The 14,207-nt window shown below is 45.0% G+C and overlaps 1 protein-coding gene across 1 annotated transcript in view; it reads right to left on the bottom strand.

The window, feature by feature from the left end:
• parp2 (poly (ADP-ribose) polymerase 2) overlaps positions 1-14,207 on the bottom strand; it is a 139,574-nt gene that overhangs the window by 123,519 nt on the left and 1,848 nt on the right. Inside the window, exon 2 of the mRNA XM_059951587.1 lies at positions 12,061-12,184. Coding sequence (XP_059807570.1) covers positions 12,061-12,184 — 124 coding nt within the window. The remainder of the gene's footprint in view (positions 1-12,060; positions 12,185-14,207) is intronic.

Genomic DNA, 14,207 nt, shown 5'->3' with positions numbered 1-14,207 from the left:
GATACAGGACTGTTGGGAGAGAGTGGGACAGTGGGATTAGTGTGGGGCTGAATAAGGACTGTGGGGAGAGAGTGGGACAGTGGGATTAGTGTGGGGATTGATACAGGACTGTTGGGAGAGAGTGGGACAGTGGGATTAGTGTGGGGCTGAATAAGGACTGTGGGGAGAGAGTGGGTCAGTGGGATTAGTGTGGGGATTGATACAGGACTGTGGGGAGAGAGTGGGACAGTGGGATTAGTGTGGGGATTGATACAGGACTGTGGGGAGAGAGTGGGACAGTGGGATTAGAGTGGGGATTGATACAGGACTGTGGGGAGAGAGTGGGACAGTGGGATTAGTGTGGGGATTGATACAGGTCTGTGGGGAGAGAGTGGGACAGTGGGATTAGTGTGGGGATTGATACAGGACTGTGGGGAGAGAGTGGGACAGTGGGATTAGAGTGGGGATTGATACAGGACTGTGGGGAGAGAGTGGGACAGTGGGATTAGTGTGGGGATTGATACAGGTCTGTGGGGAGAGAGTGGGACAGTGGGATTAGTGTGGGGATTGATACAGGACTGTGGGGAGAGAGTGGGACAGTGGGATTAGTGTGGGGCTTAATAAGGACTGTGGGGAGAGAGTGGGACAGTGGGATTAGTGTGGGGATTGATACAGGACTGTGGGGAGAGGGTGGGACAGTGGGATTAGTGTGGGGATTGATACAGGTCTGTGGGGAGAGAGTGGGACAGTGGGATTAGTGTGGGGATTGATACAGGACTGTGGGGAGAGAGTGGGACAGTGGGATTAGTGTGGGGCTTAATAAGGACTGTGGGGAGAGAGTGGGACAGTGGGATTAGTGTGGGGATTGATACAGGACTGTGGGGAGAGGGTGGGACAGTGGGATTAGAGTGGGGATTGATACAGGACTGTGGGATTAGTGTGGGGATTGATACAGGACTGTGGAGAGAGAGTGGGGCATTAGAATTATTGCGGGCACAGACACAGGTCTATGGGGAGAGTGGGTCAGTGGGATTGCTGTTGGGACCGATAAAGGGCTGTGGAGAGAGTGGGGTCAGTGGAGAGAGTGGGGTCAGTGGGACTGATACAGGGCTGTGGAGAGCGTGGGGTCAGTGGGACTGATACAGGGCTGTGGAGAGAGTGGGGTCAGTGGGACTGATACAGGGCTGTGGAGAGAGTGGGGTCAGTGGGACTGATACAGGGCTGTGGAGAGCGTGGGGTCAGTGGGACTGATACAGGGCTGTGGAGAGAGTGGGGTCAGTGGGACTGATACAGGGCTGTGGAGAGTGGGGTCAGTGGGACTGATACAGGGCTGTGGAGAGAGTGGGGTCAGTGGGACTGATACAGGGCTGTGGAGAGAGTGGGGTCAGTGGGACTGATACAGGGCTGTGGAGAGAGTAGAGTCAGTGGGACTGATGCAGGGCTGTGGAGAGAGTGGGGTCAGTGGGACTGATACAGGGCTGTGGAGAGAGTGGGGTCAGTGGGACTGATACAGGGCTGTGGAGAGAGTGGGGTCAGTGGGACTGATACAGGGCTGTGGAGAGAGTGGGGTCAGTGGGACTAATACAGGAGTGGGGAGAATGGGTCAGTGCCCTCTTCACTTCCCACCCCTCACTCTCCCTGCCTTATGGATGTCACTGGCTTTGCCAGCAGTTATCGTTCATCCCTTATTGCCCCTTAACCCATTCCCCCCCACTACCACCAGGAAAGAGAAGACAGTTTTCAGCCTGCCTCATTGGATGGGCTTGGGGTTTTGTATAACCCTGGGGTAGATCTGGGTTTGTGGATGGAATCTGGGGCAGAATCACTTTACTCTGACTGCAGACATGTCTAAGCAGTCTCTGGGGGTGCACTGGAATCACCGTGGTGTGGAATGTTAGTGACTACTGATAAATGGGATAAACATGGATTGGGACTGCATGGCCAGCATTGACATTGTGGACTGAACAGCCTCTTAACACGAAGAATGAAGCTCTAGATCACAGAACCCATGAGCATCCAGTAGAGAAACAGGTCCTTTGGCCCACTACTTCAACGCTGACCCCATTTCCCTCATCTACACAGATCCTATTTGACTACATTGGGACCTCACCGTCTAAATTGTCCTAAACATGGCAATTGTATCCGATCCCACCATCTTTCTGAGACTTTCCTCAGCGGTGAGTGTTGTGACTGTGATCGAAGTGACTGGAGAAACACTGAAGCTGATGATATGGAACAAGCAAACACTCTGAGGGAGATACTCTTGGTCGAGGCTCCCTGACCCAACATTTCATCACATTTTTGTATGTTAACGAACAAAGGTAACTATAGGACTTCTATAGTGACAATGCATTCATAATATTTCTTTTCAGTTACATATAATTTTCAAATACCTGAATCTTCACACCAATACACCCAAAATGAGTGTTAATCACTGCTCTCTCCGAGCTACGTTCATGCATTTGCAGACATCTCAGGTCAATAGGGTGTTTAAAGCACTCATGCAGGTACAGATATCTCTCAGGTCAATGTTTCCTGGTCTACGATTAATCTTAGGCTCCATCCACACTAGACCGGATAATTTTGAAAACACCAGTTTCGTGTAAAAACGATAGGCGTCCACACTATGCGTTTTAAAAAATATCTCTGTCCACATTGAAATGGAGATTTCGGCGAATCTCCTCCTACTGCGCATGCGCAGGACACATCTACCGAAAATAAGCAACATGTTTGGTGTTGAATCTCGCCGTGAAAGATGGTACGTGTTTGTTCAGTTACAGACGAGAACAACTTAAACGACGGGCAGCTGCTGGCTGTCGCGCAGGAGAACTTAAAAGTAAAAAAAAACATACTGGAGCGTACGGAGGCAACCGACAGGGAGTTCACGGACAGACTGACCCGGCTGACGACGAACATTGAAATACTCACTAACTCTGTTGCATTAATAAAGCACCTTGTTAAATGCATCAGTGTTATCTTGTATTTCCACACAAAGTTACATTAGGCTGTTACACATCTATTGTCAGAGAAGTACTTGCATAGATAGGTAAACCACTTTCATACGAGCAAGGACAGAAAACAGGGCAAAGTGAGTATACTTATTTATTCAGTATGTTATGGGTCAAAGTATTTGGTGAGTACATTTCTAACTCTTCAGGCGTCAGTCTCGGTTGCCGTCTGTTCTGAAATTGTTAGGTTGCGTTCAAGAAAACAATGAAATGGCGCGCTGACGTTGACAGTGTTTTCAGATTTCTCCGGTTACCCCATCCACACTAATCCGGCCAATCCGGCGTTTTCAAAAATACACACTTTGGAGAGCTTTTCAGAAAAGCTCTGGGTTTAGTGTGGACGGAGGGTAAAAACGAAGAGAAAAAGCTTTGGTTACAGATTTATCCGGTGTAGTGTGGACGTAGCCTGGAAATGCAGTTCTAGGAAGACCATTGTTCTGGGCTCCATTTTAAATTCAATCTAAAATCCATCTTAAAGCCTGAAGACTGGTTGCTGGTCAAAATACTATATTCCTTACCTCCAGAGTACACTGTAACAGTGAGGGCATAGAGTTAAGGACAGAGGGGATCTGAGGGATATAGTTTTTCCACACAGATGGAATTTGAATTTGAATTGACTTTTATTTCTTACATTCTTCAAATACACGAGGAGTAAAAATCTTCACGTTACGTCTCCGTCTACAGTTTGTAAATGCGCAATGTGCAATCATAGTAATTTATACTAATTTAAAATAAATAGAACAGTCAATGTAACATAGAAATACACTCAGATCAGTGTGAATTAAGGTTAAAGGTTTGAGAGCACCATGGTTTTCAAGGGATATTAGAAATTTGGTTCAGAAAAAGAGGGATGTCTACAACAGATATAGGCAGCATGGAGTAAAGGAATTGCTCGAGGAATCTAAAGAATGTAAAAGGAATCTTAAGAAAGAGATTAGAAAAGCTAAAAGAAGATATGAGGTTGGTTTGGCAAATAAGGTGAAAGTAAATCCGAAAGGTTTCTACAGTTATATTAAAAGCAAGAGGATAGTGAGGGATAAAATTGGCCCCTTAGAGAATCAGAGTGGTCAGCTATGTGTGGAACCGAAGGAGATGGGAGAGACTTTGAATGATTTCTTCTCTTCGGTATTCACTAAGGAGAAGGATATTGAATTGTCTAAGGTGTGGGAAACAAGTAAGGAAGTTATGGAACCTTTGACAATCAAAGAGGTGGAGGTACTGGCGCTTTTAAGAAATTTAAAAGTGGATAAATCTCCGGGTCCTGACAGGATATTCCCCAGGACCTTGAGGGAAGTTTGTGTAGAAATAGCAGGAGCTCTGACGGAGATCTTTAATATGTCATTAGAAACGGGGATTGTGCCGGAGGATTGGCGTATTGCTCATGTGGTTCCATTGTTTAAAAAGGGTTCTACAAGGAAGCCTAGCAATTATAGACCTGTCAGTTTGACATCAGTGGTGGGTAAATTAATGGAAAGTATTCTTAGAGATAGTATTTATAATTATCTGGATAGACGGGATCTGATTAGAAGTAGCCAGCATGGATTTGTGCGTGGAAGGTCATGTTTGACAAACCTTATTGAATTTTTTGAAGAAGTTACGAGGAATGTTGACGAGGGTAAGGCAGTGGATGTAGTCTATATGGACTTCAGCAAAGCCTTTGACAAAGTTCCACATGGAAGGTTAGTTAAGAAGGTTCAGTCGTTAGGTATTAATGCTGGAGTAATAAAATGGATTCAACAGTGGCTAGATGGGAGATGCCAGAGAGTAGTGGTGGATAATTGTTTATCGGGATGGAGGCCGGTGACTAGCGGGGTGCCTCAGGGATCTGTTTTGGGCCCAATGTTGTTTGTAATATACATAAATTAACTGGATGATGGGGTGGTAAATTGGATTAGTAAGTATGCCGATGATACTAAGGTAGGAGGTGTTGTGGATAATGAGGTGGATTTTCAAAACTTGCAGGAAGATTTATGCCGGTTAGAAGAATGGGCTGAACGTTGGCAGATGGAGTTTAATGCTGAGAAGTGTGAGGTTCTACATTTTGGCAGGAATAATCCAAATAGAACATACAGAGTAAATGGTAGGGCATTGAGGAATGCAGAGGAACAGAGAGATCTAGGAATAACTGTGCATAGTTCCCTGAAAGTGGAGTCTCATGTAGATAGGGTGGTGAAGAGGGCTTTTGGAACGCTGGCCTTTATAAATCAAAGCATTGAGTACAGAAGTTGGGATGTAATGCTAAAGTTGTACAAGGCATTGGTAAGGCCAAATTTGGAATACTGTGTGCAGTTCTGGTCACCGAATTATAGGAAAGATATCAATAAATTAGAGAGAGTGCAGAGACGATTTACTAGGATGTTACCTGGGTTTCAGCAATTAAGTTACAGAGAAAGGTTGAACAAGTTAGGTCTCTATTCATTGGAGCGTAGAAGGTTGAGGGGGGATTTGATCGAGGTATTTAAAATTTTGAGAGGGATAGATAGAGTTGACGTGAACAGGCTGTTTCCATTGAGAGTAGGGGAGATTCAAACTAGAGGACATAATTTGAGAGTTGGGGGCAGAAGTTTAAGGGAAACACGAGGGGGTATTTCTTTACTCAAAGAGTGATAGCTGTGTGGAATGAGCTTCCTGTAGAAGTAGTAGAGGCCAGTTCAGTTGTGTCATTTAAGGTAAAATTGGATAGGTATATGGACAGGAAAGGAGTGGAGGGTTATGGGCTGAGTGTGGGCAGGTGGGGCTAGGTGAGATTAAGGGTTCGGCACGGACTAGGAGGGCCAAGATGGCCTGTTTCCGTGCTGTGATTGTTATATGGTTATATGAATTAATCAGTCTGATGGTCTGGTGGAGAAGCTGCCCTGGAGACTGTTGGTCCTGGCTTTTAAGCTGTGGTATTATTCCCCCCGTGGTAGCAGCTGGAATAGATTGTGGTTGGGGTGACTCAGGTCCCAATGATCCTACGGGCCCTTTTCACACACCTGTCTTTGTAAATGTCCTGAATCATGGAAGTTCATAACTACAGATGCGCTGGGCTGTCAGCAGAGCCCTGCGATTGAGGGAAGTACAGTTCCCATACCAGGCAGTGATGCAGCCAGTCAAGTGCTCTCAATTATGCCACTGTAGAAAGTTCTTGGGATTTGGGGGCCCACATCAAACCTCCTCAACTGTCTTAAGTTAAAGAGGCGCTGTTGTGCCTTTTTCACCACAGCTGGTGTGTACAGACCTCGGTAATGTGGATGCCAAGGAACTTAAAGCTGTTTACCCTCTCAACCCCAGATCCATTGATGTCAATAGGGGTTAGCCTGTCTCCATTCCTCCTGTAATCCACAACCAGCTCCCCTGTTTTTGCGACATTGAGGGAGAGGTTGTTTCCTTGACACCACTGCGTCAGAGAGATGACTTCTTCCCTGTAGGTCACCTCGTTATTGTTTGAGATTAGGCCAATCAATGTAGTGTTATTGGCAAATTTAATTAGCAGTTTAGAGCTGTGAGTGGCAACACAGTCATGGGTATACAGGCAGAAGAGGAGGGGACTTGGTACACAGCCCTGAGAGGCTCCTGTATTGAGAGTCAGAAGGGTAGAGGTTGATATCTGGAATTTCCACAGACTTACAGTGGAGAACATTCTGACTGGTTACTATAATAGTCTGGTCTGGAGCTTCCAATGTGCAGGATCAACAGAGGCTGCAGACCATTGTAGACTTGTCCCTCTCCATCACAGGCACAAGCTTAACTATGCAGGCCAATTTAACTGAGGTTTGAACAGACATCTTCAAGCATCTCTCTGGAACAGTCCACTGTCCCTAAGGCTTCAAGAGGGGCCACCATCATCCTTAGAGGGTGATAATAATCTGCCTCAATGTCTACTGTCCAGAGGCACTAACGTCAACAATAATGAAGTGCTATTAATGGCTGGTTATTGATTGCATTAAATCCCATCTTACATTGGACACTTTCCAGTTCACATCACTCAAAATAGTCCACTAATGATGCCATAGCCTCTGCACTCCATTCCGTCTTGTCCCACCTAGAAAATGGTGTCTCATGTGCCAGGATGCTGTTTATTAACTTCGGCTCAGCATTTAGTACGAAAATTCCTTAGAAGCTGATGGATAAACTGCCCCTGCTGGGTCTCAACACCTCTCGCTGTAACTGGATCCTGGACTTCTTGAGAGAATGGCCACAGTCAGTCCATGTTTCTAACTCTATCACACCAAGCACCAGCACTCCCCAGGGCTGCATGCTCAGCCTGCTGCTGTTCACGCTTCTGATATATGACAGCATTGCGAGATCCAGCTCAAACCGAATCATCAAATTTGCTGATGCCACACAGTGGTTTGCCTCATCATAACGGCGACAAGGAGGCAGACAGAGGAGGAATAGGTGGTAGAATGGTGTGAGCACAACAATTCGACAAGACCGAAGAGATGACACTGTGCTTTAGGAAGGTGCAGACTGACCTCTCCTCACTGTTCCTCTGTAGAGAGTTGGGACACCAAGTTTCTTGACATGCACAATACTAAAGATTTCACCTGGACCCTCAAAATCACCTCTTTAGTGGAATAAACACAGAGTTGTCTTCCTCCACAACACCCCACCCCCCCACCACGCTCAATTTTAACAGCAGCATCATCGAGAGCATCCTGACCATCTGTATCACCGTCTGATACCGGAATTACAAGGCATCTGACTGCAAATCCCTACAGAGGATTACGAGGACTGCTGTGAGGATCATCAGGATTTCTCTTCCACCTATGACAGATATTTATCAGGAGCATTGTATACACAGGGCCCTCAGCACTGGCAATGATCCCTCCCACCCGTCCAACAACCTCTTTGAGCCCCTGGCATCTGCAGGTACTAGAGCATTAGGACAAGACCTGTGAGGATAGTAAACAGCTTCCTCCCCCAGGCTGAAAGACCATCATGTCTCATCAGTACGAGTGCAAATAGCATTATACTGTTTACTTTTTAACGTGTCACAAATGCAACTTATTATTTGCGATAACATTACTTTATGTGTTATGTGAGTTACATGTACTATGTTGTGCACCTTGGACCTAGGAACATTTGGAGAATACACGTGTACAGTTGAATGATAATAACCTTCAAACTGAGCCCTCTACACAAGAGGACATTTTCAAGTGAAGGTTCCTCAAAAGGGCAGCATGTCATCTAGAACCCTCACCACTCAGGACATCCGAATTCGAGTCCTTGGCATTCTTAAGTGAGAGGGTAAGCAACCAGAGGTTGTGGTCCATGTAGGTACTAACGACATAGATAGGAAGAGTGATGGGGTCCCGCAGAGTGAGGTCAAGGAGATAGGTGCCTAGTTAAAGGAGAGGACCTCCAGGGCTGCGATCTCAGGACTGCTACCCATGCCATGGGAACCAGAGTAGAAATTGGAGAGGTTGTGGATACAGATGTTGTTAACATGTCAGACAGACAGGAATCAAAAGGCTGAGCATAGTGTGACTAATGATCTGAGCTGCAAATATTTTAATACACAAAGTATTGTAGGAAAGATATATGAGGTCAGGGCATGGATCAACACATGGAATTATGACACTGTAGCCATCAGTGATATATGTTTGCAGGAGGGGCAAGACTGGCATCTCAATATTCTGGGTTCCATAGTTTTAGACGTGACAGAGCGGGAGGGATAAAAGGGGGAGGAGCGGGCAGGGAAAATTTCACAACAGATTGGAGAACTCGTCTAGCGAGGCTTTATGGGTGGAACTGAGGAATGAGAAAGGTATGACCATGTTAATAGGGCTGTATTATCGACCAACAGTCCGCCGGAACAAATTTGCAGAGAGATTGCAGACTGCTGCAAGAAACATAGGTTGTTATAGTAAGTGTTTCAACTCTCCACGTATTGACTGGGACTGTCATACTGTAAAAGATCTAGATGGGATAGTTTGTCAAATGTGGTCAGTGACGTTTCCTTCATCAGTATATCCAAGTCCCAATGAGAGTGTGTGATACTTCATCTACTACCAGGGAATGAGGCAGTGCAGGTCACAGAAGCTTTGTAGCAGAGTACTTTACGTCTAGTGATCTAATTGCCGTAAGTTTCAAAGTAATTTTGGAAAAGGATAGCTCTGGTCCTTGGGTTGAGAATCTAACTTAGAGAAATGGTATCAGAAAGGATCTGGCAAGTGGAGATAGGGACAAATTGCTTCTGGCAAAGGTACATTTGGTAAGTTGGAAGCTGTCAAAAGCGAAATTCTGTGAGTACAAAGCTTGCATGTGCCTGTCAGAATAAAAGGTAAAGAGAACAGGCTTAGGAAATCTTGGCCCTGGTTAAGGAAAAAGAGGAGGTGCATGGCAGGTAGGAACAATTGAGGTACTCATGGAATGTAAAAAGTGCAAGAGGAGATTTAAAAAAGAAATCAGAATGGCTAAAAGAAGGCATGAGTCTGCCCTAATAAGTGCTGGGTCCATTATGATTTGACATCTATATCAATGAGCTGGATGATAATGTGGCTAACTGAATTAGCAAATTCATGGATGACACCTAGATTGGGGGGTGTAGTGGACAGCGAGGAGGGCTATCATGGCTTGCAGAGGGATATGCGTCAGCTGGAAAAATGGCAGATGGAATTTAATGCAGACAAGTGCGAGGTATTGTTCATCTGTAGGACCATCCAGGGTTAGTCTTAGTGAACGGTAGGGCACTGAGGAGTCGGGTAGAACAAAGGGACCTGGGACTACAGATCTATAATTCCTTGAAAGTGGTGGCACATGTAAATAGGGTTGTAAAGAGAGCTTTTGGCACACTGACCTTCATAAATCAAAGTATTGACTACAGGAGATAGGAAGTAATATTGAAGTTGTATAAGATTTTGGTGAGGCCTCATTTGTAATATTCTGTGCAATTTTGGTCACCTACCTGCAGGAAAGATGTAAATGAGGTTGAAAGTGTACTGAGAAGATTTACAAGGATGTTGCTGGGACAGGAGGATCTGACTTATGAGGAAAAATTAAATAATTTATTCCTTGGAACATAGAAGATTGAGAAGAGATTTGATAGTGGTATGGAAAATTATGAGGGGTATAAATGCAAGCAGGTTTTTACACAGAGGTTGGGTGGGACTACAACTAGAGGTCATGGTTAAAAGCAAAAGCTTAAAAGTTTAAGGGGAACATGAAGGGAAACTTCTTCCCTTAAAGGGTCATGAGAATGTGGATTGCACATCCAGCACAAGTGGTGCATGCGAGCTTGATTTCAATGCTCCAAGAGAAGCTTGGATAGGTACAGATGCAGGAAAAAGTTTCTGAACCCTTTTGCAATTAATTACTCATAAAACGTGGTCCGATCTTCGTCTGAGTCACAATAATAGACAAACACAATCTGCCTAAACTAATAACAAACAATTGCACTTTCTATTTCTTTATTGAGCGCATTGTTTAATTATTCACATTCCAGGCTGGAAAAAGGATGTGAACTCCTGTATTTAATAACTGATAGAACCTCCTTTAGCAGCAATAACCCCCACCAAACGTTTCCTGTAGCTGCCGATCAGATTTGCACAACAGCGAGGAGGAATGTTAGACCATTCTTCCATATAAAACTGTATCAGTTCATCAGTATTTCTGGGATACCTCGCATGAAAAGCCCTCTTCAGGTCATGCCACAGCTTTTGAGTTGGGTTAAGGTCTGGACTCTGACTTGGCCATTCCAAAACACAAATTTTCATCTTTTAAACCCATCCTGTTGTTGATTTACTCATGCGTTTTGGATCATTGTCTTGTTGCATCATCCAATTTCATATTAAGCTTCAGGTGAGGGACTGCTACCTTGGCATTCTCCTGTAAAACATCTTAATACAATTTTAAGTTCATTGTTCCCTCAATCGCAAACTGCCCAGGCTCTGAGGCAGGAAAGCAGCCTCAAACCATTATATTCCTTTCTCCGTGCTTCACAATTGGGATGAGGTTTCGGTGTCGGCGTGCAGTGCCCTTTTTCCTCCAAACATAGCAATATGCATTTCTGCCAAAAAGTTCAACTTTTGTCTCACTTGTCCACAGAACATTGTCCCAGAAGTGTTGTGGAACATCCAGGTGATCTTCTGTAAATGTATTTTTTTTGAGAGCAGTGGTTTCCTCATGGTGTCCTTCCATGAACACCATTCTAATTGTGTTTTTCTTATAGTGGACGCAAAAACAGAGACTTCTACAGCTTTCTGCAGGTCATTGCTGCTACCACTGGGTTCTTTTTCACCTCCTTCAGCAGTCATTGATTGGAACACCTGACTCCAAAAAAAAACTTTTGGAGAAGGCATTGCCTCAGAGGATCATAGAGACTTTTGATCCTAGACTGTGGTTGTATAAACAAAGTACTCAGTATTAATAAGAAGAATAATTGTTTGTGTGCTATTACTTTAGGCAGATTGTGTTTCTATATTATTGTGACAGATGAAGACAGGACCACATTTTACCAGTAACTAATGCAGGAAACCAGGTAACTGCAAAGAGTTCACAAACTTTTTCTTCCAACTGTACACAGACTCTGGGGGTAAGGAGGGCTACAGACAGGTGCAGGCTGTTGGGACGAGGCAGCTTAAATGGGTTGGCACAGCCTAGGTAGGCCAAAGAGCCCGTTTCCTTGCTGTGATTCCCCACGACTTTATGACATGGTGTCTTCCCATTACTACCACTGGGGTGGAGGTACAGGAGCTCGAAAACCCTCAGTCAACATTTTAGGGACAGCTTATTCCCCTCCACCAACAGATGGAGGGAGTGGGTCTGTGCTGAAGAAGGCTGTGCAAGGAATGTCCAGTGAAGGGTTGCAGCATGAAACATTTGACCGTTCACTTCCCACCCTGGATGCTGCCCGACCTGCTGAGTTTCTCTGGCATTTTATGTGTTGGAGGAGGTCAATCAAGGTCTGACAGAGTGGAGATGGGTGGTTGGAAGGCACAGCACAGATAGATAAGAGCTAGGATCAAAGGAATAAAGGCTGAGTACAGGAAATTAGGACTAGCAGGATGAGCACAGGGGCCAGCACAGATGCGTGTGGCTCGATGAACTCGGAGCTGAATGACCCACCCCAGCACCTGTTCCTGCTCACCGGAAAGCCCTCGAGATCTCCTGGCCGTGCTCGTCCAAGTAAATGCTCCATTTTCCACCATCCGCTTCCCATTCCCAGCGGAACTCCAGGTCCTCCTCCTCTCCCGGGACCTTCCGTCTTCGAGCTGCAGGGGAGAACAAACAGCACGGTTAACAGCAGTGGCCCAGGGAAAGTGCCAGTCCTGCGGCATTACACCCCCTCATCTCAGCTGCCTCTGGCTTGGGGTGGGGTCGTTGTTCGGGATTCATCCGGCTTCCTTAGCGGTCAATACTTATTGGTTAATTGTTGCCACAGGTACCAGGGTAGAATGAAAAGATGGTCTTGCATACTGTTCATGCATTAAATCATTACAAAGCACACAGAGCTGGAATAAGTTAAAGCAATAACAATGCAGAAGAAAATGTCAAAGCTACTACAGGTAAACTTTAAAGTGTAAGATCATAACAAGGTAGACTGTGAGGCCCAGAGTCCATCTGATTACACAAGTGGCCCGTTCAAGAAACTGATAACAGCAACTGATAACTGATAATGTCCTTGATCCTGGCGGTATATGCTTTCAAACTTTTGTATCTTCTACTCAATCTTTGATTGTGCTGGCTGCTTTACTGAGGGAGAGACAAGTGTGGACACAGTCCACAGAGGAGAAGCTGGTTTCCGTGACGTACTGAGCTGCGTTAAGTTTCTTGTGATCATGCGCAGACCAGTTGCCATACCACGCTTCGATGCACCATAGAAAGCCTTCTGTCCGGATGCATGGACACAAATCCTTAAGAGCAGTCGGAGACATGCTAAACTTCCCTCGCCTCTTCAGGAAGTGGAAGCGTTTGGTGAGCTCTCTTGGTCGTGACATTAAAATGGTTGGACCAGGGCAGGTTACTGCCGATACTTTGTCTAAGGAACCTGCAGCTCTCAATCTCAGCAGATGATGTAGGCAGGAGCATGTGCACCACCCTCCTTCCCAAAGTAAAAGTCAGTTTGTTTTGTTCAGTGAGGGAAAGGTTGTTCCCATGACAACACGATATTGCAGGGTTTCTACTCGCCCACAGTGGGCACACAAAAATGGATTTGCAGGTACTGAAACAAATCAATAAAAAGCAGAGGATGCTGTAAAAATTTAGGGGTCAGGCTGCAGTTGTGGAAACAAAACATGAGTCTGGACAACAAAGTGACTCGACCCCAGTCACCAGCATAACCCCACTGATGTTTCCTGACTCTTAACCCAACAATCTACTTCACTATTATCTCAAACCTTATTTTTTTCATGCACTGCACGTTCTCTGTAGCTGTTACACTTTAGTCCATCTTGTTATTGTTTCACCTTGTTTTTCCTAAACGTGCTGTGTAATGATCTGAATGACAATCTTTTCACTGTGTCTCGGTACATGTAACAATAATAAATCAATTCCAATTAATTCTCCTTTGTGTTCAGTTTGATTTTGTTTGGCTGCGTATTCCAGCATCTGCGGTCCCGTTTGGTCTTTGTACGATCTGGAAATTTTGGAGCTAAGGTATGGTTTGATTGATTCCAGAACTAAAGTGAGGACCTAGAAGCCGGGGACAGCAGCTCCTGGTCTTCCCTGGATCACCACTGCCCCTTGTCGTGGTTTCTCGTGCCCCACAAATGACCAGGAGGCGCATAAGATTCTTCAAGAAGTATTAAACTTTAATTTGCAAATCAAAGCTGAGACAGTCATTGAGCTAGTAAAGTCGCTGATTGCCCACCGATCCTTGTACATAGCATTTTTTATAGCAATCTCCTGGTTTAGTTGCATTAGCCTATCCAATAGTCTACAGATGTGTCTCACAAGTACATCCGCCACTATTGTTTCTACCCATTGACTTAATCCTGTTCTAATCTACATCTCTTAGCTAGCCTCTCATTAAAACACCATTGTCTTCTACATTCTTAAGATTTCATTCTCCTAAATTGGATACATGCATAGCAAATAGCAAACTCAGACTACATAATCTACATCAAAGCTGACTATAGTTTTGGTTACACAGCAAACAATGCAACTTTTATACTCCAATACCCTCTCCTGTTCAATAACCTTGTCATTCCCACAGCATCACCTTCCCACAATAATCTTCTTGTCAGAAACATCGACTGCTTATTTCCCTCCAGAGGCTGCCGGACCAGATGAGTT

Source organism: Hypanus sabinus, chromosome 26 (genome assembly GCF_030144855.1).
Source record: "Hypanus sabinus isolate sHypSab1 chromosome 26, sHypSab1.hap1, whole genome shotgun sequence".
NCBI lineage: Eukaryota > Metazoa > Chordata > Chondrichthyes > Myliobatiformes > Dasyatidae > Hypanus > Hypanus sabinus.
The sequence above is the reverse complement of the archived record's forward strand: the minus strand, read 5'-3'. Positions and strand labels throughout refer to the sequence as shown.